Source organism: Anopheles stephensi, chromosome 3 (assembly GCF_013141755.1).
Source record: "Anopheles stephensi strain Indian chromosome 3, UCI_ANSTEP_V1.0, whole genome shotgun sequence".
NCBI classification, from domain to species: Eukaryota; Metazoa; Arthropoda; class Insecta; order Diptera; family Culicidae; genus Anopheles; species Anopheles stephensi.
Window position 1 is genome coordinate 24,867,183 of NC_050203.1, and position 12,947 is coordinate 24,880,129.

At 38.2% G+C, this 12,947-nt stretch overlaps 1 protein-coding gene across 9 annotated transcripts in view; it reads left to right on the forward strand.

Moving 5' to 3' along the window:
- Nucleotides 1–12,906, forward strand: part of LOC118511379 (regulator of G-protein signaling 17) — a 39,521-nt gene extending 26,615 nt beyond the window's left edge. For all 9 annotated transcript variants that reach the window (XM_036054376.1, XM_036054377.1, XM_036054383.1 and 6 more), the window contains exons 6-9: nucleotides 3,853–3,933; nucleotides 5,019–5,247; nucleotides 5,325–5,446; nucleotides 5,523–12,906. In XM_036054376.1, coding sequence (XP_035910269.1) covers nucleotides 3,853–3,933; nucleotides 5,019–5,247; nucleotides 5,325–5,446; nucleotides 5,523–5,613 — 523 coding nt within the window. In that variant the 3' untranslated portion in view covers nucleotides 5,614–12,906. The remainder of the gene's footprint in view (nucleotides 1–3,852; nucleotides 3,934–5,018; nucleotides 5,248–5,324; nucleotides 5,447–5,522) is intronic.
- The last annotated feature ends 41 nt before the right edge of the window (nucleotides 12,907–12,947 follow it).

Consider the following 12,947-nt stretch of genomic DNA (forward strand, 5'->3'; position numbering starts at 1 on the left):
TGCTTGATAAATCTTCTAGATCTGGATTTAAATTGTTGAAAACTATTTTTTACGATAAAAGTGGGACTGAACGGTTTTAGTATCCTTTACACAACTGTATCGGATAAGCAGTAACTTTTTCAGCTATCGATGAAGAACTATATATAAACAATACAAAATATTCTTATGAAGGATCGTGAACATTTTGTTTTTCTTACTAAAGCGATGTTTAGTGCCGAAGTGAAGTAAATCAATGCGAACAGTGAGTGGTAAATTTGGAGTACAGCTCTCGAAAATGGCGTGCAATGTAACAAAACATCTAGGACAATGATGAACATCCTCAAAGCTCATCGCACCATCGCGAAACCCCTTTGCAGCGTTAGCTTTGCGTAAAATAGTCAACTAAAAAGATTTCCAACCTCCAACAAAACAAACTCCAGCAAGTGTGCCCTTGTGTGCGATTAAGATTGCCGCTCGCCGACCACCAAACCACCACGTGTCAAGTGTTACAACCTGCGATTCCTGGACCTGCCGATGTCACCGGCCAAGGAACGGCGTCTCACAAAAAAGGGGCGAAAAGACAAAAAGCCTTAAGTGCTACGCAAACATGTCGAAACAATAGACGGCACACCGACCAGCTTCGTGAGTGTGGTGCCGTTGTGGGTGTGTCGTTGTGGCTGGGTGTCGTTGGCGGTGTTCTGCGCTGCTTCTACCCCCGTTGGTGACAGCAGCCTTCCACAGCACACGAAGAAGGTCAAGAAGTGTTTGCACTGTCAACCATTGCCACAACTGGCGCGGGCCATTTTGTGTGCACGGTTGAGAAAAGCGAGCGCGTCTGCACGGTGCAGGGTAACGCCAGCAACTAGTGGCGGGTGTGTCGTGACGTCCAGGTGATTCAGCAGCGTTTCAAGTGTACGCATCGGTTTCGCGTAACGCGCGTAAAGCCGTCCAATTCCGGTATGGCCGAAAAATGGCGCCTGGCGATTGGAAAAATTCGGAAGGGGTAAGAATCGCGAGGAAGCGAGGTGGGGAGTGGTGTGAATTGTTAATGGCATTTGAAGAGCGAGTAGATTGTTGTTGATGGAAGCAGAGCGCTTTGTGCGAAAATATTATCTTAATTGTTGTTGATTTTATCCTTTGCTGTAAAGGTCAATTGAACGTGCCTTCGGTGGATTACGTTGTGTGGGTCGAATGTCGAGGATGTACATCTTAAGTAAATACTCAATTAAATGTACAATTTATAGCTCATCCTAGTTGTAGCTTGTCGGAAATGCATCAAGGATTTTAATTTATCATTTCTTCAGCGATGTTTTGAGTACTTTTGCATTGAATAATATAAATCGATCACTGTCAATTTCTAGGAATGGATTTTGACTTCCAAGCAGCGATGCAAAATAGACTTAAAATAAATATGGTTCATCTGTAGCATTAATATTCTCTCATCGTATTTCTTGTAAAATAATGTTATTTTTAACACTAAATCTAGATTATATGTACAGTGCATTGCATAATTATAGGAATACATAATTTTTCATTAACATAAAATTAAATATTAAATTATAATTTGACGACGTTCAGCAAATATCAAGCATCTTTTCCTTATTCTTCATATAGGAACACAATTTTTGGTAAAACAGATTTTTTCATAAAACACAACTATACGAAAAATGCAAAGTACTCAAGGTTTTCTAGACATCAGTTTTTTAATAGTTCAAAAGTACAAGCTTTTTTTTAATTTGCCTATTTAATAAAGGTACATACATTTTGAGATGATTTTTAAACATGCGATGATCACAGCTCAGTTGATTTCATTTATTGTATATTAATTGTGAGTAACGTGTTTTGAATATATTTTTAATTAAGCAACCTGTATTGGTTATTATCTTATATTTGTCTTATTATTGACAATAGAATAAGACCTCTTTATTATGTGACCACACTATACAAGTTAAGTTCCAATTTTGTTAAAATTTAGATGAAGATTTTGGGAAAACCATCCTATTCTTGAATGAATCCAACAAACTCAATTCTCCATTTCTGGCTTTCGATGACTTGGTTTTACTCGCAGCACAATAGTCAGTCCTGCGTACAGGCAGGCGGTTTTGATGAGATTTGAACCCCGGTTGTGCCGTGTGAAATGTATCGATTTTTTTTTTACAATGATACATACAATTTTTGCATGATACAAACAGCAATATGAAAATCAAATATGCAGGTGGTCTTATTCTATTATCTGTCACAGTAATTAAAGGGGATGATGCATAAAGAAACATGCCTGTACGCAAATTGGATGGATTTCTATATTCCGAAGCCAGGATGGAACAATGATTCAATATATTTTTAGATATGTTGGTGGTCCAAGATTTCTATCCTCAGCTATAATCGCGTTAATTAAGTCTTCACAGCTTGGTTAAAAAACATTTCTCCAACTTTACAGTAGGTTTTTAAATTTCAGAAATTAAATGTTGTTATAATTATGTCACACACTGTAAAAAAAAAGATTTTGGCTTAATGAAGGTAATGCCGGGTGTAGTGACGTTTAATAAAATACTCCATTTGCAACAGCAAAATCTTACCCATCGCCACCATAACTTTTACCCCATAAAGCTACCTCATCTATCAACCATATTGAAGCGAGCCAGGTTTATGACGCGCCCAAAACAAGTCCACAGACCGGTTAAAAAAAGAACCTCCAGAGCCCCACAAACACTACGCATGCATGGATGTCACCATGTTAAAGAAAGGTCGCCAGTGACGCAAAGGGTTTTTTTTGCGTTAAATTTAGCCAACGAGTGTGGTAGCATAAATTCAATAATAACCCTACGTGACAAATCTTTCATTCCCGGTGCTGTTGAATAAAAAATAACGGATAAAAGATTGCATTTCGTTGCGTTGTGACCCTTTTCGCTTCCACCCTCCACATTCCGGTACCTATTTCGTTTCACCCAGCATCTCGATCACGTGCCAAGACGGAGGTGCCCATTCATCCGATGTTGTTGAATTATTCCATTTTTTGCCGCTTTTACTACTTTGCCTACAAGGACACCATTCTGTGTCTTCTTGCTGTCCTACTGTCGCTCGGACACACGATGCAAAAAAGGGCGGTTGGTGAACGAGGGGACAATGGAGGACAGCTGGAATGGAAGATGCCATATCATTGATAAATATTCGAGGACAGTCGAGCTGGATGGGGAGCTGGACTTGGTTGCTGAGCTTCGCTGCCTTTTGCTGCCATCGTCAGCGAAGGTGTGTGGGGATTGTCTGTGTCCTTTCGCTTTTCTTTCCGTTGTTTCCTTTGTGGATATATTTCCATATTTTGTTTTTCACTGTCGGTGCAGAACGCCAGGAAGCTGTTCATAAATTTTATATAGCGACACGGGATAACGAGCAGCGGCACACGTGAGCACAGAGCTTGGGTCCACTGTGGATGACAGGAACAGACAGATCACATCCATTGATTAATTCAAAAACCCCGTTGCGAGCCGGAAAATTATAGTACCGGCCGGGCCCGGAATGTCCCAGGGCGGAAGTGTTTTGTCACATTTCATAATTTATTGCCAAGCTTTTCTGGGTATCTTCCTACATGTGGATGGTCTTGCTTCGTGTTGTACACTATAAAAAAAAGTTTAGCAAAGAAAAATGTACTAATCAATTTAGCTAAGCCTGATCAAATACTTCTCGGAGGGAGAAGAACGAGCACGAGCAGAGGCTCATTAGTTGCTGATCCATCATCGTCACAAGATCTTTCTCACACACACTCTTGCTCACACACAATCAAATATCAATTACAAACAATATTTTTTATAACTTTTTTAATGCCATTTACTCATTAAAACTAACTCCACATTATGTGCTTTTTTCCTATCTTTACAGTTTGGCTATAAAAAATGCAGAAGACAATGGGCCTACGAAAAAAGACCAAGCTAGTTCCGATACCCTATTCGATGGTGAACAGTGAGTAGTTTCCTAGTATGCCCGTATGAATCTCGTCTCGTGCGAAAACACTTTCACCTCTATCTGTAGCGTTTAATTTGGTTTTCGTTGTTCATTTTATATCTCCTTTGTATACATTTTTTTAATATTTATATATGCTTAATAATTTTTTAACTTTTTCGACCGATTTTATTTTTCATATCGATTTTTTTCTCATTATTTAGTTTTTTTAAATTCTTATAGTTTTGTGTTGTGTTTTTATTCCCTCCATTTGTATGTTCGGTTTGTTTTTGTACTGTATTCTTTGTTGGATTTTTTATGTCTTTTAAATTTTTGTTTCAAGCAATACGACCAGGCCGTTCTTTATGAATAAAAAAAAAAATCAGTCTTTGGTCACTTTTTTGTTTATTTTTACTTTCTTATTTTTTTAAATACTTCACTTTAATACTTTGCTACAGTTTTTAAACATTTTGTTCTTGCTTTACTATTGTTTTTTTGTCGTTACAATTTTTCGTTTTATCAATTTATATAATTTATCTTTTGAACTTTAAATTTCTATTCGTTATAAATTTGAATGATATTTTATTGCAGTTGCAACATTTTGTAACACTACCATTATACCATGCACTCATTTCATTTCGTTTTTATACATTTTAAATCGTTTACATCACTTCACTTATTACTTTGATGGAGATATTCTGCCACCTGTGTTACCTTATTTATTGTTTTTTCATCGTATTTACATCTTTTTTCTGTTGTTTTGTTTTACATTTTCTACAATTTAGATTTTGAATTATGACTTTCATTTCCTTATAAATTTTAAAGATGTTTCACCATTAAACTTTCACGTGGTGTTTTCGTATTTAAAAAAACCATTCTCCTACACACATCGCGCTTTCAATTTATTTACAATCTACTATTGTGTCACTTCCAGTCCCATTTCCCTCAACCCGTACCACGTCATGTCAATCCATAGTTATTAATTAAAATCGAACAAATGAACCTCTTCAGCCTGTTCGACGAAAGGCCACATTTCATTTCCATACCTTTATAACATTTTTTTTCCTCCCTCTCTTTCTCTCTTTCTCTCATTCTACCCCACCCAGACCAACGCTAGAGGAGATACGCAGCTGGGGCAAAAGCTTCGACAAACTAATGCGAAGCCCCAGCGGGCGAAAAGCGTTCCGGGAGTTTCTGCGCTGCGAGTACAGCGAGGAAAACATACTCTTCTGGCTGGCCTGCGAAGAGCTGAAAAAGGAGACGAACCCGGAAGCGATAGAGGAGAAAGCTAGGTTTATTTATGAAGACTATATCTCGATTTTATCGCCGAAAGAGGTAAGTGGGTTGGGACCGGTGGCGGTTTGACTCACAGTAATTACATTCGCTAACATTTCGATTTTCTCCACCGGCAGGTATCGTTAGATTCGCGTGTAAGAGAAATAGTTAATAGAAATATGGTGGAACCAACGCCGCACACGTTCGACGAAGCTCAACTACAAATTTATACACTTATGCATAGAGATTCGTATCCGAGGTAAGCAGCCCTATTTACTATTTAAATCTGAAAGCCATTCTAACTCACTCACCCCGTTTGCTTTTCCATTTTCCAGATTTATAAATTCTCCACAATTTAAAACGCTGGCCCAAATTCCAGAAGGAGTGTCGGCGTCCGGTTCGACGGCAGAAAGTCCCAGCAATTAGAGAACGAGAGAGAGAGAGAGCTTATTTGTTTTGCTTCCTCCTATCCCAGCTAAGTGTGAACAAATTTCATCCATCACGATGCTATTCATTTCTGTAAATCCCGCTGGTCACATTCACCTGTTGCTGTCCACATTTCCTGCGGATCGAGGAGTCCCAAGCGGCAGCGATTGTTGGTCATATTAATTGCTTTCTGCCTTTCCCCGATTTTCCCACCAACCGGTATAAGGGCACCACAGAACAAACCGATGATATTTATTTGTAACAAACAGCTTAAAAAACACAAAGCGTGCGGCTCGCCGCAATCGAATGGTACGGTCAAAACGGTCAGAGCCCGTCGTTATCTGTAACCCCCGAAGTAAGGAATGAAACACCTGTAAGCATTAAGCAAATTCGAAAAAAAGGGGTTTGGTAGGAAACCCTTTTCGATAAGGGCAAAAAGGACGCAAAAGCAATCCGCACGGTGTAGTGGCGAGACGCGATGACATTAGCCGTTCCCGGAGCTGAACGGAAAATGTTTTGTGGTCGTCACAAGAACCACAGAACGTAGGAAGAAAATCATGAAGAGGAAGGAAGATTTTTTTACGTAAATACTTAGATCGTATTATTATAACGCACAAAATCACACACACGTACACAAATGAGGAAAAGTGAAAGAAAGAGAGAGAGAGAGCGAGAGAGAAGGGAAAGAAAATGGTTTGATTTTTCTTATTCTATTCCACGTTGGAATGATGATGGTAAAGGTAAAGTCGCGCAAATGGTAATGAAGTATCAAACAATCAGTTATCGAAAGATGCACAAACCAGAAGAACAAATCAGGAGAAAGTAAAACATATTTTAACCGTCACCCAATATGACAGTTGAACCACTAGAATTGTTTGTTATCTCATTAAACACAATTTAAATTTAAAAAGAAAGAGAGAGTGTCCTTCTCTCTTTTCACCTGTTATCAGTTTGAACGTGGGAAAAGTCTGTAAAATATTTTTTCTACTTCTCATCTGTATTTTTGATTGTTTCTTTAAAATGGAAATGTAAAAAGAAATGCTAAACTAGGGAAGGAAAGAAGGAAAGGAAAGTCACACCGACACACAGAAAACAAAACCGCCTAATCACAACGACACATGATGGTTATTATGTTTGCGTACGCTTAACGTAGTATGAATTGTGTTTTTTACATTTTACTTCTAGTCACACGAATTTATATGCTCCTGTTACAGTGAGAGAAAGAGAAGAGAGATCGAGAGAAGGAGAGCGAGAGAGAGAGAGAGAAGGAGGGAACAGAACAAAGTTTATTTATTCCTATTCGCTTGTTGATGCCCGTATAGTCGATGCCGATAGTTTATTCTGGTCGTTAAAGCTGTTTATTGTATTTTAGTATTACGTGTGCAAATATGCACCCACACACACACACACATACACGCACACATACACTTTCGATCAGTTTTATTTACATTTTACTACGAAATGTAGCGAGTAATATCGTTTTAGTATCCCCACATTTCGGTGGTAGGGGATGCGGTTTCCGGTAATTCTAGTATTTTAGTCACAGGTAGATCGAGGGCCTAGTAAAAAGAATGGTGGAATCAGTTTTAACGGGGTTAATGTTTTTTTTTTTTCTCTGGTGCACATAACACACGCGCGCACACACTGTTAAAAGAGTGGCTTCAGTGGAGAAAGCCGAAAAAGCGCGAGGAAAGCGAAACACGAACCAAACAAGCGAGCTAATTGGATGGAAAAAAATAGCAAACGGGAAGTAGTTAAACACTTCTCAGAGAAAACATTTAAATAAGGTAAGCAAAAATCGATCAAACGTACCCTGTGTGATGAGCAAATTTCATTTCAGAAGTCCTCTAATCCTAATCCTAAATTTAAGTCAAAACGGTCAGTTGTTATCATACCAATACCGGGGGGCTTTGATAGTGAACAGGAAGTCACACCAAAACACACGAGAATGAACATTTCGGTTCTAAAGCCTGTTAAATCAGCCGGTAGTGTGATGGTAGTAGTTGATAGAGCAGAAAGTGTGTATGAAGGGGATGCAGTTAGAAATGATAACACCGGGCATCATTCCTTTCCCGGCATGGTTTAAGATTTATAGTCTATTGTGTAAGATTTCTATTTTTTCTATCGTCAAAAATGGTGTAGCGAGCTAGCGTGTCGCGTCGGTAAACTATAATTACAAAGTTAAGGAAAACAACCCTCAATCATAAGCAAATGCAATGGAACGAACGAAGAGAGCACAGGAAACCGGAAGAAAACGCGCAACTACAAACACATATAGAGAGAACGAGAAAAAGCGATAAACAGTAGCAACAATGAAAACAACACACACACACAACATAACATTATCATAGAAGGCGTACAGCAAACCAGTGTAAACCGAACCCGCAAAAAAACATACCGAAACACATAGGTTACCGGTTTTTGGAGAGGAAAAAAATCATACAAAAACCAGAAAAACGAAACAAGAGAAGGAAAAAGCAATAGAAGAATGTAAACCACAAAGAAAACCCCACGAAACACGTAACGAAAAAGGTAAAGCAGCTAAAACTAGTAAAACCAATACCAAAAGAAAACAACACATACACAATCGATACTATACTATCCTGCTCACAGTACAATTATTTTTCACTTCATGCATCTTCAAACAATCAGTAATATATCACAATCCCAAAGCAAACGACAACAAAAACAACAAAAACCCCAAACGAAACAGATGAAAGGTAAAAGAGTGGCAAAAAGAAAGGGAAGCCTATGCAAACAAGAAAAAAAGAACATGATAAATAAATGGTAAACCGGATTATGAAACATGCAATAACACAATATGATAATTAAATAGCAGTCTAACAGAAACTTACATGTATAGCAGCAAAGAGAGAAAAGAAAAGAGGAAACCCATAACACAGCACAACAATAAGCAAAGCAAGGTAGGTATTCGAAGTTTACCTGCATTTAACGCACCGGATTGCGTTAATAAGAAAGAAAACAGAAAATAAATCGAATCGAAACAATAGATGGCGCTCGATAGAAACCACACACACAGTCGCAACTGTCACTAAAGAAAAAGGGAAAATAATCTACCTGTTTCAGTGTATTAAAAGGGAGCACAAAGAACAAAACAAAAGAGCAGCACAAAACAGTTAAAGCGGAACAATTTATGTGTAATATTTTGTTTTCATTTGTACAATTATTTCAAGTGAACTTATATAGATGGGTTATTAGGATGGTAAACTGTGTTGCTAGGGCTTTAACTGAGAGAGAGAGAGAGAGAGAGAAGAGCGAGAGAGAAAAACGAAAGTAGGCGAAGTTAACGTAATAGTAGAACAAACAGAATCGCCAAGCAAGCACAAAAACAACTCAACACAAAAGAAAACAATATAAGGAGAAAACAAAAAAGGAAGAACGAAAACGGCGTGCGACAGCAAGTAACGAAACTGGAAAAATTTTATAAAACAAATAATTAAAGCCAGACAAAACAGAAAACAGAGCGAAAAAGGAGTCAATACAGAAAAAAATAGAAAGCAAAACAAAAACCATAGAACACGAAGTAGAAAACAAAACACGAGAACCTAACAAACAAGCTGGAAGAAGATGATAGACGACAAAAAAAAGAATATCGTTATGGTAGAAGTGGAAAACCCAAGGGAGGGGAGGGGGGGGGAGCAATAGTAAAACAAAACAAAAAACTAAGAAAAGGAAACCCCAATACTAACAAAAACGCAACCACTCTCACACATACACGCATGCAAACGTAAATGAGTATTGTTTAATGTTTTTTATACAAAACGTATGGTGATTTTATCTAGTTCGGAGACGTATGTTGGTTTAGGATGGGTTTTTGCTCCGCCCGAGCCCTTCTCACGGTGTATGTATGGATCTGTATGTGTGCGTGTGTGGGTGTTTTAAATGATTTCACTATTTTTTACCGTTTTTTCCACTGAGGGTTGTTGTATGGTGATGGAGAATGGAGATGAAGATTGCGTGCGAGTTGGAAAAGGATAGTATCCTCTTGTGATACGTTCACCAAAACACTACTTCTTTCCTACAATGTTTTTCTTTTTTCTACAATGGACCACAAATTGTGTTACGGGCTGGAGGGGGAGAAAAAAGAAGGAAGAACGAAAATGAGGCCCATGTTTTCTATTCCAAGGGTACCCCTCAAATTCGTTAGGATTCGCGGGAAGCTAGTGAAGCGTTCGAATGCAATAAGAAGAAACAAAGCGATAGGCCATGGTGGGTGATGAAGTGGTGGTAGTGTTTTGTAAAAATATATTTAAAAAAAATGGAAAAAACAAACAAAAGATAAACACTATCTTTTGCATTAGCGTAAATCAGCAACATGCTCCCCACAAAATTAATGCAAAAAAAGCAGTAAAACAAGGAGAAGAAGGCAGGAAGGTACCGGTGGACAGTATTTTCAACTTTCCACTGAAGAAGTAATAAGCAAAAGAGCTAATATTTAATGCAACAACAAAACAAAGCAAAACAAAACAAAAAAAAAAAACAAACAAACAAGAGCAACTACTATAACAGCACCAAGAGTAAAAACCGTAGGTACTTAACTAGAACTAATTGCATACAGTTGGCAGTGTTTGATAAATGGAATGGGTAAAACACCCGCAGCTAAGTTTAAATTTTTAGGGTAAATGTGTACCTTTTTGCGTTATTTTGTTGTTTAGTTTATTTATTTGTTTCAGCATTTTCTGATGAATCTGCCTCACCCGTTGCACACGTTGTACGATGAACTTGCGATGTGTTTGCTGCCGTCATGTAAATCGCATGTATGCAGTACTTGTTAAGCAAATAACATTTATGAACAACAAAACCCCGAAAGATTACATAAAATAGTAGTAGTAGTGAACGTAATCGTAAGGTACTAGCCAGATTATACTGAAGCAGCGTCGCAATAGAGTTCTTCTTCTTGTTCTCACAAACGCTGCAAATGAGAGGAAGACAGGAGACATGCAGTATATGCAGTAAAAAGTGTATGAATCATAGTAACGATTGCGTTACCAGTTCGGGAAAGTAGGCTGCGTACCTTCATTGCAGAGTCCTTTTTCTTCTCCTGTTGCCTGGGTATTTGTGCGCCTACTAATGACGGTGGTGTTAGTGCAATACGTTCCCCATAATTACGCACACAGCGCTCTTCTGTCGCTCTTTACGCCGAAAATAAAAACCTTTTTCTCACTCAAGCAGCAAGCAATGTGAGTAATTATAATATTTTCATTCAAAAACAACGAAAAAAATCAAGAAGAAACCCTTCAAGACAAAAAACTGAGCCTCCATTCGCACAACTGTATCCCTCTTGTCCCGATTTCATGTGCTCCCGATCCCGATGGAGATGTGCGCCATCCATCTTGTTTGCCTTCCCGCCTCCATCTCGATAAAGGCGTGGAATAATCGCGAAAATTATGCAACGACTGTTTCACTTGATGCTGTTTCTTGTTATCACAACACACTCCTTGTTTTTTTCCGTCGGCCCACTATATGTAGCCATTTCTTTCCGGCCATCTTCACTGAATCTGTTTGTAATTTAAACATTAGTGGTAGCAAGGGCGTGCAGGTGAACGTGAACAACAAAGCAAACATTTAAATAAATAAAACCTAAATCAAGCAAAGCGTGGTAACTGTGTAGCGAAGGGCCACCGCCATTATGCAAAACAGAGGAAAGAAAGCAAAATAGAAATGATAAACCAAACAAGAAGAAAAACGGAATGTAAAACGAACATGTTAAAAAAACAGTGACGAACACAACAAGCAAACGGCACTCTGCGCGTAGTGAATGGTGAGCATGGTGAAGCTAGCGTTTATCATAGAAATTCTTCAAAAACAACTTGAAAATACTAAACTATTTTAAAGGAAACATTCGGATCGAAGATGGACGACAAATTTGAACTACCAAATTCGGCTCCATTTAATACGCACGCACACTCACTGCATGAAGACAGGAGCGACACGGACAGAAACACACACACACACGCATACATAATAGGTCCCTTTAGCATTATTAATAAAATAAAACAAAAAAAAGGTAGCTTATACAAAATGAAGCCAGTTTGCGAGAGCGTGTGCGTGGAGCGGAGAGTAAGTGTAAGTGTAACACGGTAGCAAAAACGAACAATTTTTAGAGCAAAACAAAAGAGAGCAAACAGTAACAGTAAGTGAACGATAAGTGAGAAGAAATTTAAAACAAATCGTAAGTTAATCTAGTTAAAACTGGAACCAATCAGCATAGTGCAACGGTAACGAAACGAAGAAGCAAGAAGAAAATTACTTATATATAAACAGTAAAACCTAATGGCAAAACAGAAAGCGCAAACAAAGCAGCTGGAGGAAATAGAACTAAGGCGTGCGTGCCATATCGCTAGGGGCACAAGGACAAGAGAGGGGAGGGGGGGCAGTTGCGATGGGTAAAGTTAAGCGTAGTGAAGTGGAGATCTTGTGCACGAACCAAAACACTCACACTTAGTAAAGATTAAACAAAACAAAAAACTCGTAAACGCGCCATCCCGGTATTCCATGTTGTCCGTACTGCACAAATCCCCGTGCATGCAATTCTGTCATTCAGCAATCTCTCTCGTCCGGTTTGATCTTCCGGTTGAGTTCAAAGTACGGTGAGAAACGTCATCAAGAAGTAAGGTTACTTACTTCTACAAATACTAGCAATGCAACAACAACAACAAAAGAAAACAAAAAAACATTATAACAAACCCCCAATACTAAAGAGAATCTTACGAAAATGATCCTGCAAACCAAAAAACAAAAATAATCACACATAGCGGGATAACACAAAGAAGGAAAAAAAACAAAAAAAGCAAATCGTTATAAATAAAAGAAAAGAAAGTACCACACAACTAAAAAAACACACACACACTATCTTTCACACTCACGACAAATGTTCAACACGGCAAAACAAAAACCACCACTCGTACCCATACTATCACACCTTTACAAAACATATAACTCCATTTAAATGATAAAGAAAGAATCAAACGATAACAAACATTTGAAGAAAGCTGCATATAATTTATCGCTAGCAAAAGAGGAAAACAAAACACAAAACGGTTTGCGTGGCGAAAAGGATCATTAATACGATCAGGAAACGCAAACGGCGCAAATGGTGGTTGGAAAAAAAGAAGGAAGGAAAAGAAAACACACACACAAAAAAACACGAAAGCGAGGAGTAATTAACAGATAAGAGCAGAGCAGAACAATTCCGAAACAAAAGAACAGGTGGCTAGGAAACGGGGAAAAGGTGAAATTAAGTGAAAAAAATAAAAAAAATATTCGAAAAAATCTTTTCGGTGTGTTTTTGATTTGTTTTTATTAATTCTTTG